Source organism: Elephantulus edwardii, unplaced genomic scaffold (genome assembly GCF_000299155.1).
Source record: "Elephantulus edwardii isolate Elephantulus edwardi_28Jun2011 unplaced genomic scaffold, EleEdw1.0 scaffold00012, whole genome shotgun sequence".
Classification (NCBI taxonomy): Eukaryota; Metazoa; Chordata; class Mammalia; order Macroscelidea; family Macroscelididae; genus Elephantulus; species Elephantulus edwardii.
This window is the reverse complement of record NW_006399762.1, coordinates 2,919,846-2,934,481: the sequence shown is the minus strand read 5'-3', so window position 1 is coordinate 2,934,481 and position 14,636 is coordinate 2,919,846. Positions and strand designations below refer to the sequence as shown.

Genomic DNA, 14,636 nt, shown 5'->3' with positions numbered 1-14,636 from the left:
AGTGAAAGAACAAAAGGAAAGAATGAAGTTTCTCTTTCAGAATTCTGGATGCAGGAAACAAAACAAAAGAGGATCATTCCTTGAACAGCTTAGAGATAAGCAAAACTGATCTCTTAGCAAAACTATTGGAAATGTAGGAAGGAGGATCATCTCAGTTTCAAAGAGGGGAGCCATAATTTGCTAGGTTTTCAAGAGTTACATGTTTGAGGTCTTTTCCTGTCTGAAGCTGAGGAGAATAGGACTGCCATGCCTATGGGGGAAAAGGGACTGACAAGGACCAGGGAGTTGTGGAGGTGCCACTTGGATAGACTAGCAGAATAGGGCCACCCAAAACTGAGGGCACAGAGTTACCATCTCAGTGGGCCTGGAAGGCAGAGCTGACCCCCAGAGTCAAGGCCCTTCACCCAAAATCCAGAGGTTGTAGTCAACAGTATACTCTGGAAAGTGGGACTACTGCCCAGATGGTCTTATAGCAGAAAATGCTATTTTCAAGCCTTGAGAGCTAATATAATTTGTACTGCCAAGATTTGGATTTCTTAGCATACATTATACCTTCCTTCCCCTCCAATTTCTCCTATTTGAATGGAAATTTCTACTTTGTCTCTGTTCCACTAGCTGTACATGAGAAATAACTAAAGATTTCATAGGCTTACAGATGAAGGATAAATATCACTGAAAATGTAATATTTCTAGAGTATCATGATACTTGATATAAGTGAGTCAGAAGATGAAATTTTCAACTTAGAATTTACTTTAAGACTTGATGTGATGTGATAAATGTGTTTCATGTGCTAAGGACATGAAATTTTTGCTGTCAACAGTGTAGAATGTTATAGAATTTTGTGAATCCTAATTTAAATAACCTGTGATTATATACCCATTTGGGATTGGTTTGTCTTACTGAGTAAATGAAACAGTATTAATCTACGATATGTTTTAAATCATACACTTTGATATAAGAGATTCAAAGAGTACATGAAAGAAGCAGAAATGGGAACAAGATACAGCAAACCATGTAGAGATTGTACAGGAGCAGAAGATCAGAAAAGATAAGAGTCCTCCCTCAGAGCTTACAGAACAAACCTTGCCAGCACCCTGAATTCAGATGTCTAGTTTCCCAAGTGGTAGGAAATAAATTTCTCTGTGTTAAAGCCATTCACTTGGGGAATTTCTCTTATAGAAACACAAGATAAGAAAACATGGAGTGGTAACATTAATATTTAAGTTACCAGAAATTCACTGTGTACTTAACTGTTGCCACTCAGAATAGCCACCTCAGAAAAACAATGTTCCTCTTTTGACAATACTCGTGCTAATTGAAAGATTGGCAGTTCTCATCCCTACCTCAACTATAAGGAGTAGTCCTCTTCCATGCAGTTGAACAGCCTTAGAAGTCCTTTGAAGGGTGATTTTGCGTCAGAACTGACTCCACAATAGAAGTTTAGTTTTGGAGAATAATAAAGACACAGTCGTGAGATGACTAATTGGTAAGAGGCGCTCTACCAATTCAAATGTAGGCTATTAGAATCCAGCAGCTGCTCCGTGGAGGGAAGATGGGTAATGTCCTCCCATGTGATTTTATAACCTCTGAAAGCTTGATGTCACCTATGAGTTGGTTCTGACTCAATTGCAGTGAGTCAGTTTTTAAAAAATACAGATAAAAGGTAACCACTAAGAATCCAGACTAAACATAAACGTGAGACTAAAAAACTAAAAAGATAACAAATTAAGAGGAGATAAAGCAGTTAGGAGAGTCAGAACCAATTCAACAGCACTGAGTAACAATAATGGTCTTTTTAGGAGCAGATCACCAGGTCTTTCTCCCACAGAGTAGCAAGTGGGTTTGAACTGTTGGCATTTTGATTAGCAATTGAGCCTTTAGCCATTATCCACCATTGTTAGGTGTCATAGAGTTGAGTATGACTCATGTCAAACCTGTGAACGTTATGTCTGAACTCTGTCCTATCCAGTGTTAACTCATGATCTCTGACACATTTGAGCCTATTGGCTGTGTTCACCATGTCATCTCTTTCACGGGCTTCCTGTCTCATCTGCTAAGCCTTCTCCACTTTTCCAAGTATGACATTTCAAGGAATAGCCTCTCCTAGCAATATGCCCTAAAGTATGTCACCATCCTTTTCTCCAAATGACACTCTAACTGCACTTTTTCTGAGATATATATTATATATTCTTTGGCAATCCATATTCAGTGGTCTTCTCTAACCCAGATAAAATACAGTTTTGATTTTGATCGATTTTCTGTTTCTTTCTTACTCATTGTCTAGCTCTCAGATGGCAAGTGATTGAAAAGACTAACCTGAATCAGGTGCACCTTTGTTTTCAAACTGGTATCATTGCTCCTTAGTAATTTGGAGAAGTCCCTGACTGCAGACTTTTCCAATGCAACACATCTCCTGATCCCCTGACTGCTGGTACCAAGCATGTTGATTGTGGATCCAAATTATTAAATCATTGACAGCTTCAATCTTTTCTCCATCTATCATGATGTTGCTTATTGGTCCAGTGGTGAGGATTTTTGTCATCTTGATTTTGAGATGCAATCCATATCGAAGGCTGTGGTCTTTGATATTCTGTGGCAACTATTTCAGGGCCTCTTCACTTTTTTTATCTGCATAACATAGATACTTGATGAATTGTCTTCCTATCCTGATGTCACATTCTTCTTTGAGTCTAGTTTCTTGAATGATTTTCTCAGCATTAAGATTTACTTGATTTGGAAAAAGGATTAGCCCTGAGACACAGCTTTCCTGATTTTAAAACATGCAGTGTTCCCTTGGCTCTTTTCTGCTGACAGCTTCTTGGTCTTGGTTTCTCAGGAATGTTCCGGAATTCCCATTCTTCTTAATATTAGTCATAATTTATTAGGATTGTCTCAGTCAGATGATTTTGCAAAGTTAATAAAGAACAAATAGACATTCTTCTTGTATTCTTTACTTTCAGCCAGGATCCATCTGTCATCAGCAATGATATCAGATGATAATAATCCTGGTGCCATATCCTCTTCTAAATCCAGCTTGAATGTCTGGCAATTCTCTGTGTATGCACTGTTTAGTTATTTTGCTTGCGTGGGATATCAATAATATTATTGAGTAATTTCCACACTCTCTTGTATCACCTTTCTTGGGAATATGAACCTAAGAATCTCTTCCAGTCAGTTGACCAAGCAGCTGTCCTCAAGATTTCTTGGAATAGGCAGGTGAATACATCTAAGGATGCATCTGTTAGTCCTGGGACCTTATTTTTTGCCATTGTCTTCAGTCCAGCTTGAACTTAATTACTCTTGGCTTCTGTTCATGTGGTACATTTTTATATTTTTCAGTGTCAGCCAATTCTTTTTGGTACAGTGGCTGTTCCTTTGATCTTCCTTTGATGGTCCCTGTATAACTCAAGGTTTTCCCATAGGCCCAAGAGGTATTACAGTTTGATGCTGGAATTTGTTTTTCAAGTCTTTCGATTGTCGAAATGCCTAGCGAGTTTTTCCCTTTTTATTATCCAATGAGCTCATTCCATTGTAATACTTTGCTTTATATTCCACATTTGAAGTCACTAAAAATGAGGAGAAACACCCTTAATTGACAATTGGAATGTGGAATGTATGAAACAGAAATGTAGGAAACTGGAAGTTGTCACAAATGAAGAAGAACTCATAAAGATTCTAATTCATTAATCTTAGGCATTAGTGAACTAAGCTGGATTGGCAGGGCTGCTTTTAGTCAGACAGTAATATGATTGGTTATGCAAGAAATGAAAATTGAGGAAGAATGCATTTATAGTAAAAAAGACAATTTCAGTATTTATCTTAAAATACAGCGTTATGAGTGATAGTGTACTAGCCATATGTATATGAGAGATCTGTTAATGTGTCTATTAATCAGATATATGCAGCAAGAGCTAAAGCTAAAGAGAAAAATATGACAGTTTTTATTTTTACAGTCAGAAATTGAGCAAAAACATACAACCAAGGTGCACTAAAAATAACTAGTAACTGTAACACAAAAATAGGATATAAGGAAAAACTAGTAGTGGAAATGTATGTTCTTAGTTACCGAAATGAGGTCAGATATCAAATGTTTGCATTTTGTATGTTCAGTCGTTTACTATCACCGAAAACTTTTAAAAAAACCACAAAAGTAATTTTTACACATGAAAATCTCAAAGGGCATCTTTAAACATGGATCTCACCTGATGAACTGCACAGGAATCTGATTGACTACATCTTTGAAAAGAGTAGTTGGAGAAGCTCAATATCAACAGTCACATCCAGAACAGGTTCAAACTGTGGAACAGACCATCAGTTACTCACATACAAATTGAAGCTGAAGAAAATTAAACAAGTCACAAGAACAAAAAGGACCTTGAGTCTATACCACCTGAATTTAAATGTTTCCAGAATAACACTAAGGGTAGAACACCAGAAGAGTTATGGGATGAAATAAAAGATATCATCCATGATAAGAGCAAAGACAGAAAAGAAGACGACCAAAATGAATTCCCAGAAGACACTTTGGAAATTGCACCAGAGCATCAAGTGTCAAAACAAAGGGAAGAAATTCTGAAATTAAAAGATTTGAACAGAAGAGGTCAAAAGACAACTTAAGATTCTCAAGAAGCAAAATATTATAGTGGAATTGCTCCACTAGGGCTCTTTATAACTAATAATTATCTAACATACAATAGCAATGTAATTGAGAACTTTCATCATAGAATAGGATTTCCTAGAATTCTCAAGACTGTAAATCTTTGCACATGCAGACTGCCTTATGAGTCAGAACCAACTCTACAGCAGTGTGTTTGGTTTGTTAAAATTACCTTAATGCAGTGCAGTTAGATACAATCAGTTATTCAGTTGAGGCCATCCATACCTGTGTAAGGTGGGTTACCGAACCTGATCTCTTAAGTTATAAAAAGACCAGAATAGATATGGTGCACACAGAGGAAATACAAAACTCAAGTTAGAAAAGAATGCCAAGAAATCATCTGCAGACACCAGGGAATTGATCTTACTAAGACCCTGCTTTAAACTGTAGGTCTTCAGAACTGTGAGAAAATACATTTATATTCCTTAAATTTACCTATTTGTTGTATTTCTAGTATAGTTAGCATTAGGTAACTAATATAGAGGCTTTGGTGGTTAATTTGATATGTATAACTAACTATGAGATGGGGCTCAGTTGTTCAGTCACATAGTAGCTTACTTCTTTAGTCACATACAAGATCAAATGTTACTGTGAAGGTATTAAATATGAGTAAAACAATCACTTGGCCTCAAGTAAAATGTATTCTAGAATTTAGCCAGGCCTCGCATCATTCAATTGAAAGTCCAAGAGAAAAAAAAAATTAAGAGCTCTGGTGGCCTGTTGGCAAGAAGCTGTGTTGCAATGACTGAAGATATGTTTTGAATCCCTCAGCTGCTCTTCAGGAGAAGGATGGCCAATCTCCTCCTGTGTAATTAAAGACCTCTGAAAACCCTCCAGAGGTTCTCAGCTGTGGGTCAGCTCTAACTTGATGGTACACAACAACAAAGAAACCCAGGTTCTAAGAATCTGCACTACAATCCCAAAGGCACACAGTTAAAATTTACCAGCTGGTCTGCTGGAAAAAGAAGAGCACTGTCCTGTATCATTACTGCCTCTGAAAACCTGCTGGAAGATTATGTCTGGATTGGTTCCAACTCACAGGCACACAACCACCACCACAAGGGGAAAGATTTCTACCCTGGAGCTGTAAATAGACATCCTGCCAGAATTCCATCTTACCACCTCACATACTAATTTTGAACATAAAACTAAAAATCAGCAAATCAATAATTTTGCTTATGAATTTATAGTTATCTAAGAACTACTTGTTGAAGCGCCTATTCCCCCCCCCATAGTATTATATTGCTACTCTTGTCAAAATCATATTGCTACTCTTGTCAAAATCAAGCAACAATAAGTGCCAGAATTTATAAACGTAAATGCTGGTTTTATGCTGGTTTCAGACTGTCTTGATTATTATAATTTTGTAGTAAGTGCTAACATCAGAAATTGTGAATTATCCAACTTTGTTCTTTTTCTCGATTGTTTTGGCTGTTTTCGGGTGGCTTCTGGCTTAGGGTTCTCCAAAGAAAGAGAATTGAGAAGATACACATGCACACACAGACACAAAGAGAAAGACTGATTGGTTGATTGATTTTTGGGAATAATGAAATTGTTTTGAAATAAGCTGTGATAATGTTTGTATACCTAGGTAAATGTAATAAAATACCCTGAAGTTGTACACTTAGAGCAGCTAAATTTTATATTATGCAATATATTTCTTTGTAAAGGAATAAAAGGAAGTAACCAAAATATTAGTGATAATTAGCTATAGTTTTGAGTTAAAAGATAATTTTTATTTCCTTCTACATGCTATATATATTAAAGTTTTATGTAATAGATATGGATACTTTTTTGATATGAGAATTTGCCTTTATGTATGTTGGAAATTGGCATTTTTTAACTTCATTTAATATTTTGAGAATAAATGGAAATTCAAGATGAGTTTTTAAATGTTAAAGTATAGGAAATTAGAGTTAATTTTTTTTCATAAGTGAAACTATTTTTCCTAATTCGACTTTTTTTCATCTTTAGTGTATGTCTGGATCCTATCAAGAAGCGAAAACTTTGTTGAAATCCTACTTACAGCAACATGGCTATGGCTCCTGGATTGTAAAATCTCCCTGTATAGAGCAATTTAGTATGTGAATTAGGCAACCCTTTGTCATATTAAAATTTCTTGTACTTTTTCGTGTGTTTAGTAAAAATATTTCAAAAATATTAGTGGCTTTCAACTTTTAAAATCAAGGTCTTATCAACAGCAGTGTTCAGAGGTTCATGTTAATTTACAAATTTACATTAAAATATTAAATCATTCCTAAACATTTTACTTTCTAAAAAAATATTTTTTGGTTTGCATGTAATCATTAATATACATCCTGATTGCACATGTACTTTGTGTTCTATACCATAATTCATATATTATAGTTACATTTTATCAAGTCGCCTACAACTTATAGTGAGCCCATGTATAACAGCTGTGAACCTGCCCTATCCTGAGCCAGTCTGATCAACTCTGACAGACCAAATCCACATCTCCAGTCACTGAGTTAATCCATCTCATCCTGGCTCTTGCTCTCTTAGACAGTCCCTCTTTCCTTCCAAGCATGATGTTTTCTCCAAAGACTTGTCCCTTATGGCCACGTGTCCAAAGTTTGTGAGACAGAGCTTCAAAATCCTTGTCTACAAGGAGAAACTTGCTTTCACCCTCTTCAGGGCAGACCTGTTTTTTTCTCTTGGCAATCCACAGGATGTTCAACACTCTTCTCTAACACCACAACTGAAAGGCATCAGTCCTTCTATCATCCTTATTGCCCACCTCTTATATGCATAGGAAGTAATTTCAAAGACCATGGCTTTGATCAGGCACGTCTTAAGTCTATAGACTGACATCATTGCTCTTCAGTTCTCTAGAGAGGTCTGTGACAACAGACTTCTCCCAGTGCAATTCATCATTTGATTTCCTGACTGCTGGTGCCAAGAGTGTTGATTCTGGAACTAAGCAAACTGAAGCTATTAACAATCTCATTTTACTCCATCCTGCCGTTTGGCCTAGTGGTGAGAATCTTCATTTTCTGGATGTTGAGCTTCAATTCATGTTGATGACTACAGTCCCTGACCTTGTGAAGTAAGTGCTTCAGGTCCGCTTCAGTTTCAGAAAACAAGGTTGTGTCATCTGCATAGTGTAGGTTATTGATGCATCTTCTTCCAATCCTGATGCTGCATTCCTCATAAAGTCCAGCCTCCCAAATGATATGTGCATATAGATGAAAAGGTATGGAGATAGGATGCATCCCTAACAGACACCTTTTCTGATAATGAACCATGAATTATTTACCTCCTCTGTCTGACTACTGCTTCCCGGTCCAAGTATAGATTTTTCTTGAACACAATTAAGTGTTCTGAGATCCCCATTTTTCTCAAGATTAGCTAAAATTTGTTGTGAAAAAAAAAATTTGTTGTGATCCACATAGTCAAATGGCTTTGCATAGTCAGTTAAAAACAGACATTCCTCTGGGACTCTGTTTTCAACCAAGACTCATTAAACGTCGGCTGTGATGTCCTTAGTGCCATAACCTCTCCTAAACCCACCCTACACCTGACATTTCTCTGCTGATGTACTGTTCAGTTGTTTCTGTATAGCCTTCAGCAAGATCTTGCTTGAAGATAGTAGTGATAGAGTAGAAGTGATACTGTTCACTTGCTTGAAGATTGATAGCAGTTATAGTAGTGATATTATTCAATAATTTCCACTCTCTTTATCAGGTCATTGTTTTTTGAAATGAGAATAAATACAAATCTCTTCCTGTCAGTTGGCCAGGTAGTTGTCCTCCAGTTTTCCTGGGATAACCTGGTGTGTTCAGGGCAGCATCTGTTTGCTGAAATGTATCATTTGATATTTTATCCATTCCTGGGGGCCTTGTTTTTTGCTAGTTGCTTCAGAGCAGCTTGGACTTCCTCCATCACTGTAGGCACTTGATCATATGTTGTTTCATGAAATTCTATATTAGTCAATTTTTGGTGTAGTGCCTCTGTACTACTTTTATCTTCTGATGCTTCCCAGGTAATTCAGCATTCTGCCTTCAGCATCCTTAAGTATTACAACTAGAAGGCTTGAATTTATTCTTCAGTTACTCTAGCTTAAGAAATGCCAAGCAACTTGGCCATTATGATTTTCCAGGTCCAGCTCTTTGCACATTTCATTATAATACATTGTTTTATCTTTTCATGTTACCCTTTGAAATTCTTTCAGCTCCTTAATGTTTTGGTTTCTTCCCTTTGTGTTGGCTTCTTGATACTGTACTGCAATATTCAGAGTCTCTTCTGACATCCATCTTGGGTCTTTTCTTTCTCCTCTGTCTTTGCAGTAACTTTTCATCTTCTTCATGAATGATAGTTTCACAGCTCATCTGGTCTTTGCTCATTAGTGATCAGGACGCCAAAACCGTTCTGAGATGGTCTTTAAATTCTGGTGAGATAGACTCGAGCTCAAACATTGGTTCTTGTGGTTTTGATTTTATTCTCTTTAGCTTCAATTTGAAATAATATATGAGTAGTTGATGGTTGTTCCACAGTCAGCATCTGATCTAGTTTACACACCTGATATTGAACTTCTTCAGTGATTTCATCTGCAGATTTAGTCAATCTGATTCCTTTGTAGACCATCGGTGAAGTCCATGTGTATAGTTGCCATTTATGTTTCCTATAAAAGGTATTTGCAATGAATAGGTCTTTGTACAGAATTCTATCATTCTGTCTCCAGCCTCACTTGTGGGGTTTTTTTCCCATAATGTTTGAACCTGCCTGCTGCTTCCATGACATTATGTGAGGTGAATGGGGGTTGATGTCACACACACAAACACACACACACACACACACACACACACTCTCTCTCTCTCTCTCTCACTGCCTTGATAAAAGAGGACTTTTCAGCCTTAGCCAAGAGAGGGTCTGAATGGAGTTGGGAACTTTCTAGGGAAATTAAACCTCCAGTAAATGCAGTCCGGACCCTTCCTAAATCTTGGTGGTTTTGATGAACCTGTGCCTTCTGAGCAATATTTTATTTTTTGAAAAAAAGAATTACCAGATTTAATATATAACATTTTGTAATTTTTGCAGGCATTTCAGAATTGTAATTGTTTTGGCTGTCATTTGTTTAAATCTTTTTTTTTTAAAATTAAAAGAGATTCATTTTTGCTTTAAATAAAAAAGCTATCAAATGAAGTTTAGTTATTCAGTGTTGTACATGTAGCATTTTGGTTTTTTAAATTAAAAATTAGAAGTCTAGATAACAAATGATAATCATCAGTTATTTCTATTTCTGTAGTACATTACACTGCTAACCCAAAGGCAGTACTGTTCTGGAAATTTTAATACAATAGTGGTTCCTTTGGAAAAGTTGGTCAATTTCCCATGTGATTTACAGACTCTTAAAAAGTTGTTTGAGGAGCAGCTATGTTTCCATTCCAGATCAATAGCAATGAGAGGGAGAGACTATTTGGTAGTCACTAGGTTGGGTACTCTGGTTGTCTAGTGGTAAGGAGCTTTGCTGCCAACCCAGAGGCTTATGGTTTGAATCCACTACCTGCTCTACAGGAAAATGATGGGCAGTAATTTCTTCTGTGATTTACTGCCTATGAAAACCCACTTGAGGGTCAACAATGGGTCAGTATGGCGTTGATGTACTGAGTCAGTACTGAGTGTACAATAATAACAGTAGGATAGTAAAAAGACATTCAGTGAGATGTCATCTCTCATGTCACAGGAGTTTATGAAAGCACATTCCTTACATAGGTAAAGAAAAAGCTAAGCATGTTAGTTTGATAATAACTTGTTTTGGTTGAAAGAAGCATCCTCTTATTACAAGGTTGCTGTGGAAAAGGCAGAATTATTTTCCTTCCTTTACATTTTTTTAAAAATGTTGTTCCTATGTTGGGTTGCTAATTAAAAGATCATCACTTTGAATCTGCCAGCTGCTGTAACCTTAAGGTTTATAGCCTCAGTTCCAAAGGAGGGTTTCCATGAGTTGAAAATGACTCAACAGTAGTAAGTTTGAAGTTTGTTTTTTGCCATTTTTAAATAAATGATGAAGATACTATAATATCAGTAAACTTGTGTATTTAAACATTTGTGTTTTAATTGATTATATTTAATATTAATAGTCCACTTGCTTTTGGTCAGTAAGAGACCTTTTTGTAAGTATATTTCAATATTCTAGACAACTGATGTTTTTGTTATTATTTTGTACATTTTATAACCTGTTTATTTGATGCTGATAATTGGTCTTCAATCCCATGCCTTTGCTAAATTAATTCTGATACTTCATTTATAGAGCTATCTGGATTTTCATAATGTGCAACCATAACATATGTGTATTATTATACACATAAAAGTATGTGTATACATATTTTATCTTGTCCCAGGCTTTATTTTTTCCTTTCCTTTTATTTTCACACTGACAGTGGATTCCAAACATTGTAAACAAAAATAATGAGGGTGTCTGTGATTTATGAAAGAGCCTTAAGGGTTGTTGCCTGTGTCTTTTGACAGTGACATTAATAAATATTTTAGCTTCCTTGCTTTCTGTTATAATACAGCATTTCTTCCTAATTTTGTGCATTTATTACCTCAGACCTGGATTTAACTATTTCTCTAAGGATCCTAGTTCCCTTTAGTGCAAAATAGTGTTTAGAAGTCATAATCTAGACACTTTGGGTTCTCACTGATACTATTGTTGTTAGGCTGCTATTAGGTGACAGCAAATTAACTCATAGTGACTGTACGAACAATGGTTCTGAACTCTGCCCTATTCTTGTGTCATCCACACCATCCTAGATACACTGGAACCCATTGCTACAGTGACTACGTCAGTATCTTACTGAGGATCTTCCTCTCTTTACTAGCCCTCCACCTCAGCAAGCATTTCTTTTACTAAGGACCAGCCACTTCTAACAATATGGCAGAAGTATATGAGACAAGGTTCATCATTCATGCCACTAAGGAGCACCCTATACGCACTTTTTTCAAGACATTTGTCCTTTTGTCAGTCCAGAGGATATTAAGTGTTCTCCAATACCAAATTCAAAGGCATTGATTCTTCTGTCATCCTTACTCAGTGTCCATTTTGAGATGAATAGAAAGTAGTTGAAAAAATAATGAACTTATAAAACATTACACAGCATGGGTAACCCGGGAGGACATTATGCAGAATGAAATGTCTCAATCTTAAAAGGACAAATACTACATAGCACTACTGTTATGAAGCAGGACTGACATGGGGATTTGGAGAATAGTGAATAGGAAAAGAGTGGATAGATAATAAACACTTTATTGTAATAGATATGGGAGAGAGCTGTTTAAAAGAAAGAAATGATTAGGTATTATATGTAAGACAGTGGTAAAGAATAAGAGGTGCATTGCAAAGAGGATTGAGGGAGTGGATAAAGAGAGGAAGGAAATTGGGCAACAATGAATATTTAAGAAAAAGTGAACTGGGGAAGATTACGGGAGGAGAAGGGAAGAAAATGTGCAACAATGAATGAAAATACAACTTTTTTGTAAACTTGTCAAAATCACATTTTTCAGAAAAGTTGAAAAGATCATGGCTTGAATGAGGCACACTTTAGTCTTTAAACTGACATCACTGCTCTTCAGCATCTTGGAGAAGTCCTTGAAAGCATATTTCTCCAAGGCCACACATCTTTTGATTTCTTCACTGCTGGTACCAAGGGTATTACTTGTGGATCCAATTAAAAGGCAATACTTAACAATTTCATTATTCTCTCCATCTATCATGATGTTGCCTCATGGCCTACTCATAAGGGTTTTTTGCTTTTTTTGTGTTGAGATGTAGTCCATATTGAAAACTGTTAGTCACCGATCATCAGTGGCAAGCACTTTGAGTCTCTTTTCAGCCAGCAAGGTTGTGCCATTGGCAAGTCTTCCCTCTATCCTAATGCCAGTTTTTCTTACTAAAGAGTCCAGCTTCTCAAAAAAAAAAAAAGGGTCTAGCTTCTCTAGTGATTTTCTTTGGCTAACGATTCATATATATGAAGAGACAGTACAACCTTGAGAGATACTTTTCCTGATTTTAAGCCATGCAGTGTTCCCTTGATCTGTTCAGACAAAAGATTCTTGGTCTAGGTACAGGTTTTTCATGAGCACAGTTAAGTATTGAGATTCCTATTCTTCTCGATATTAGCCATTATTTTATATGATCCACATAGTCAAATAATTTATTGTTATGTCTAACCCAAGCCATGATTTAGAGCAGAATGGCATCCACTTGCTAAATAATATGGCTCCTGAAACACTATGAACTTTGGTAAATGTCGATGGTTGTGGAGGTGCTGTAAGCCTTTTGCTCATAGGGATGGCATATAGAGAAAGTTGAAAGAACAATTGCCAGCCAAGGATCCTATACTCAGCAAAGGTCTCCATCAAATATGAAACAGAAATCAGAACCTTTGCATAAAAGAAGGAACTTAAGGAATTTGTGAAAAGAACCAAAAACACAAGAAATTTCAAGTGAAGTCCACAAAGAGATGCCAAAGGAAAGTGGATAGAAACAAGAGAAAAAGAAAAAAACAGTGAAATAGTAAAACCAGGCCTGGAAATAATCACACTTAATGTGAATGTACTAAATGTACTAATCAAAAGAAAAAGAGCAGCAGAATGGATAAAAAAACAAGCAAAAAAAATCCCACCGAGAGAAAGACTAAAAATCAAGGGCAGAAGAAAAAAATAACCAAATGGCAACAACAAAAAAGTAGGAGGGGCAATACAAATCTCTGATAAAATAGACTACACAATGAAAAATACCATAAAAATAAAGAAAGGTATTACATACTCATTAAGGGCAAAATAGATCAAGAAGACATAACCTTGGTCAACATCTATAATCTATACGTCAAATGATAGACCTGCAAAATATGTAAAACAATGATTAACAGAATTGAAGACAGAGTAATAGCACCATAATAGTGGTAGGGGACTTCAGCAAACCAATATCACCATAGGATAGGTAAACTAAAATTAAAATTAATTAAAATGCAGAAGATCTAAACTACAGTCAGCCAAATTGACCTTGTGGATGTATTCAGGGTACTACACCCAACTAAATTCACTCTCAAGTGCACATGGTACATTCTCTAGAATTGGTTACATATTAGGACACTAAGCAAGCCTCATCAAATTAAAAAGCAATGAGATAATACAAAGTATCTTCTCAGTTCACAATGCTGTAAAACTAGAAATTAACCACAGGAGGGTAAAGCTCACAAAGCCACCCAGTGGAAACTAAATAACTCTGCTAGAACACAGTTGAGTTATAAAAGAAATAAAGAACGGAATTTAAATGTTCCTAGAAACAAATGTAAATAAGACATACCAAAACTTTTTGTATGCAGCTAAGACATTCCTGGGGTAATCACAATAGGCACACATAAAAAAAGGAAGAAAGAAAAATCAATGATCTAACTCAATATCATCAGATAGAAAAAGAAAATCTAATCCTATAGACTCTTGAAGAAAGGCAATTATAGGGACAAGAGCTGAAATCAATGAGATAGAAAACAGGAAAACAATTGAAACTGCCAGTAAGATCAGAAGCTGATTTTTCAAAATGGCCAATAAAATTGACAAACCCCTAGCAAACATAGCAAAAGGGGGGTGGGGGGGAGGAGAACCAAACCAGAAGACAAAGATAGTTAAAAAATAGAGGTGAGATCACAACAGAACCAGATGAAATAATATCAGAATGATAGAAAATTTGGAAGGCAGCTGTCTGGCCGACAGATTGGAAAAGGTCCCTATTTGTTCCCATTCCCAAGAAAGGTGATCTAGGCTAATGTGGAAATTATAAAAAAATAACATTGATATCACATGCAAGCAAAATATTGCTGGAGATCATTCAAAAATGCCTGGAGCAGTACATAGATAAGAAACTGCCAGAAGTCCAAGCAGGATTTAGAAGAGGCCATGGCAACATGGGTATCATTTCTGATGTCAGATGTATCCTGTGGCTAGATGTAAGGAATA

General features: G+C 36.2%; 1 protein-coding gene across 2 annotated transcripts in view; it reads left to right on the top strand.

The window, feature by feature from the left end:
- ADAD1 (adenosine deaminase domain containing 1 (testis-specific)) overlaps positions 1 to 6,797 on the top strand; it is a 99,078-nt gene extending 92,281 nt beyond the window's left edge. For both annotated transcript variants that reach the window (XM_006881047.1, XM_006881046.1), the window contains exon 11: positions 6,633 to 6,797. In XM_006881047.1, the coding sequence (XP_006881109.1) occupies positions 6,633 to 6,746 (114 nt within the window). In that variant the 3' untranslated portion in view covers positions 6,747 to 6,797. The remainder of the gene's footprint in view (positions 1 to 6,632) is intronic.
- The last annotated feature ends 7,839 nt before the right edge of the window (positions 6,798 to 14,636 follow it).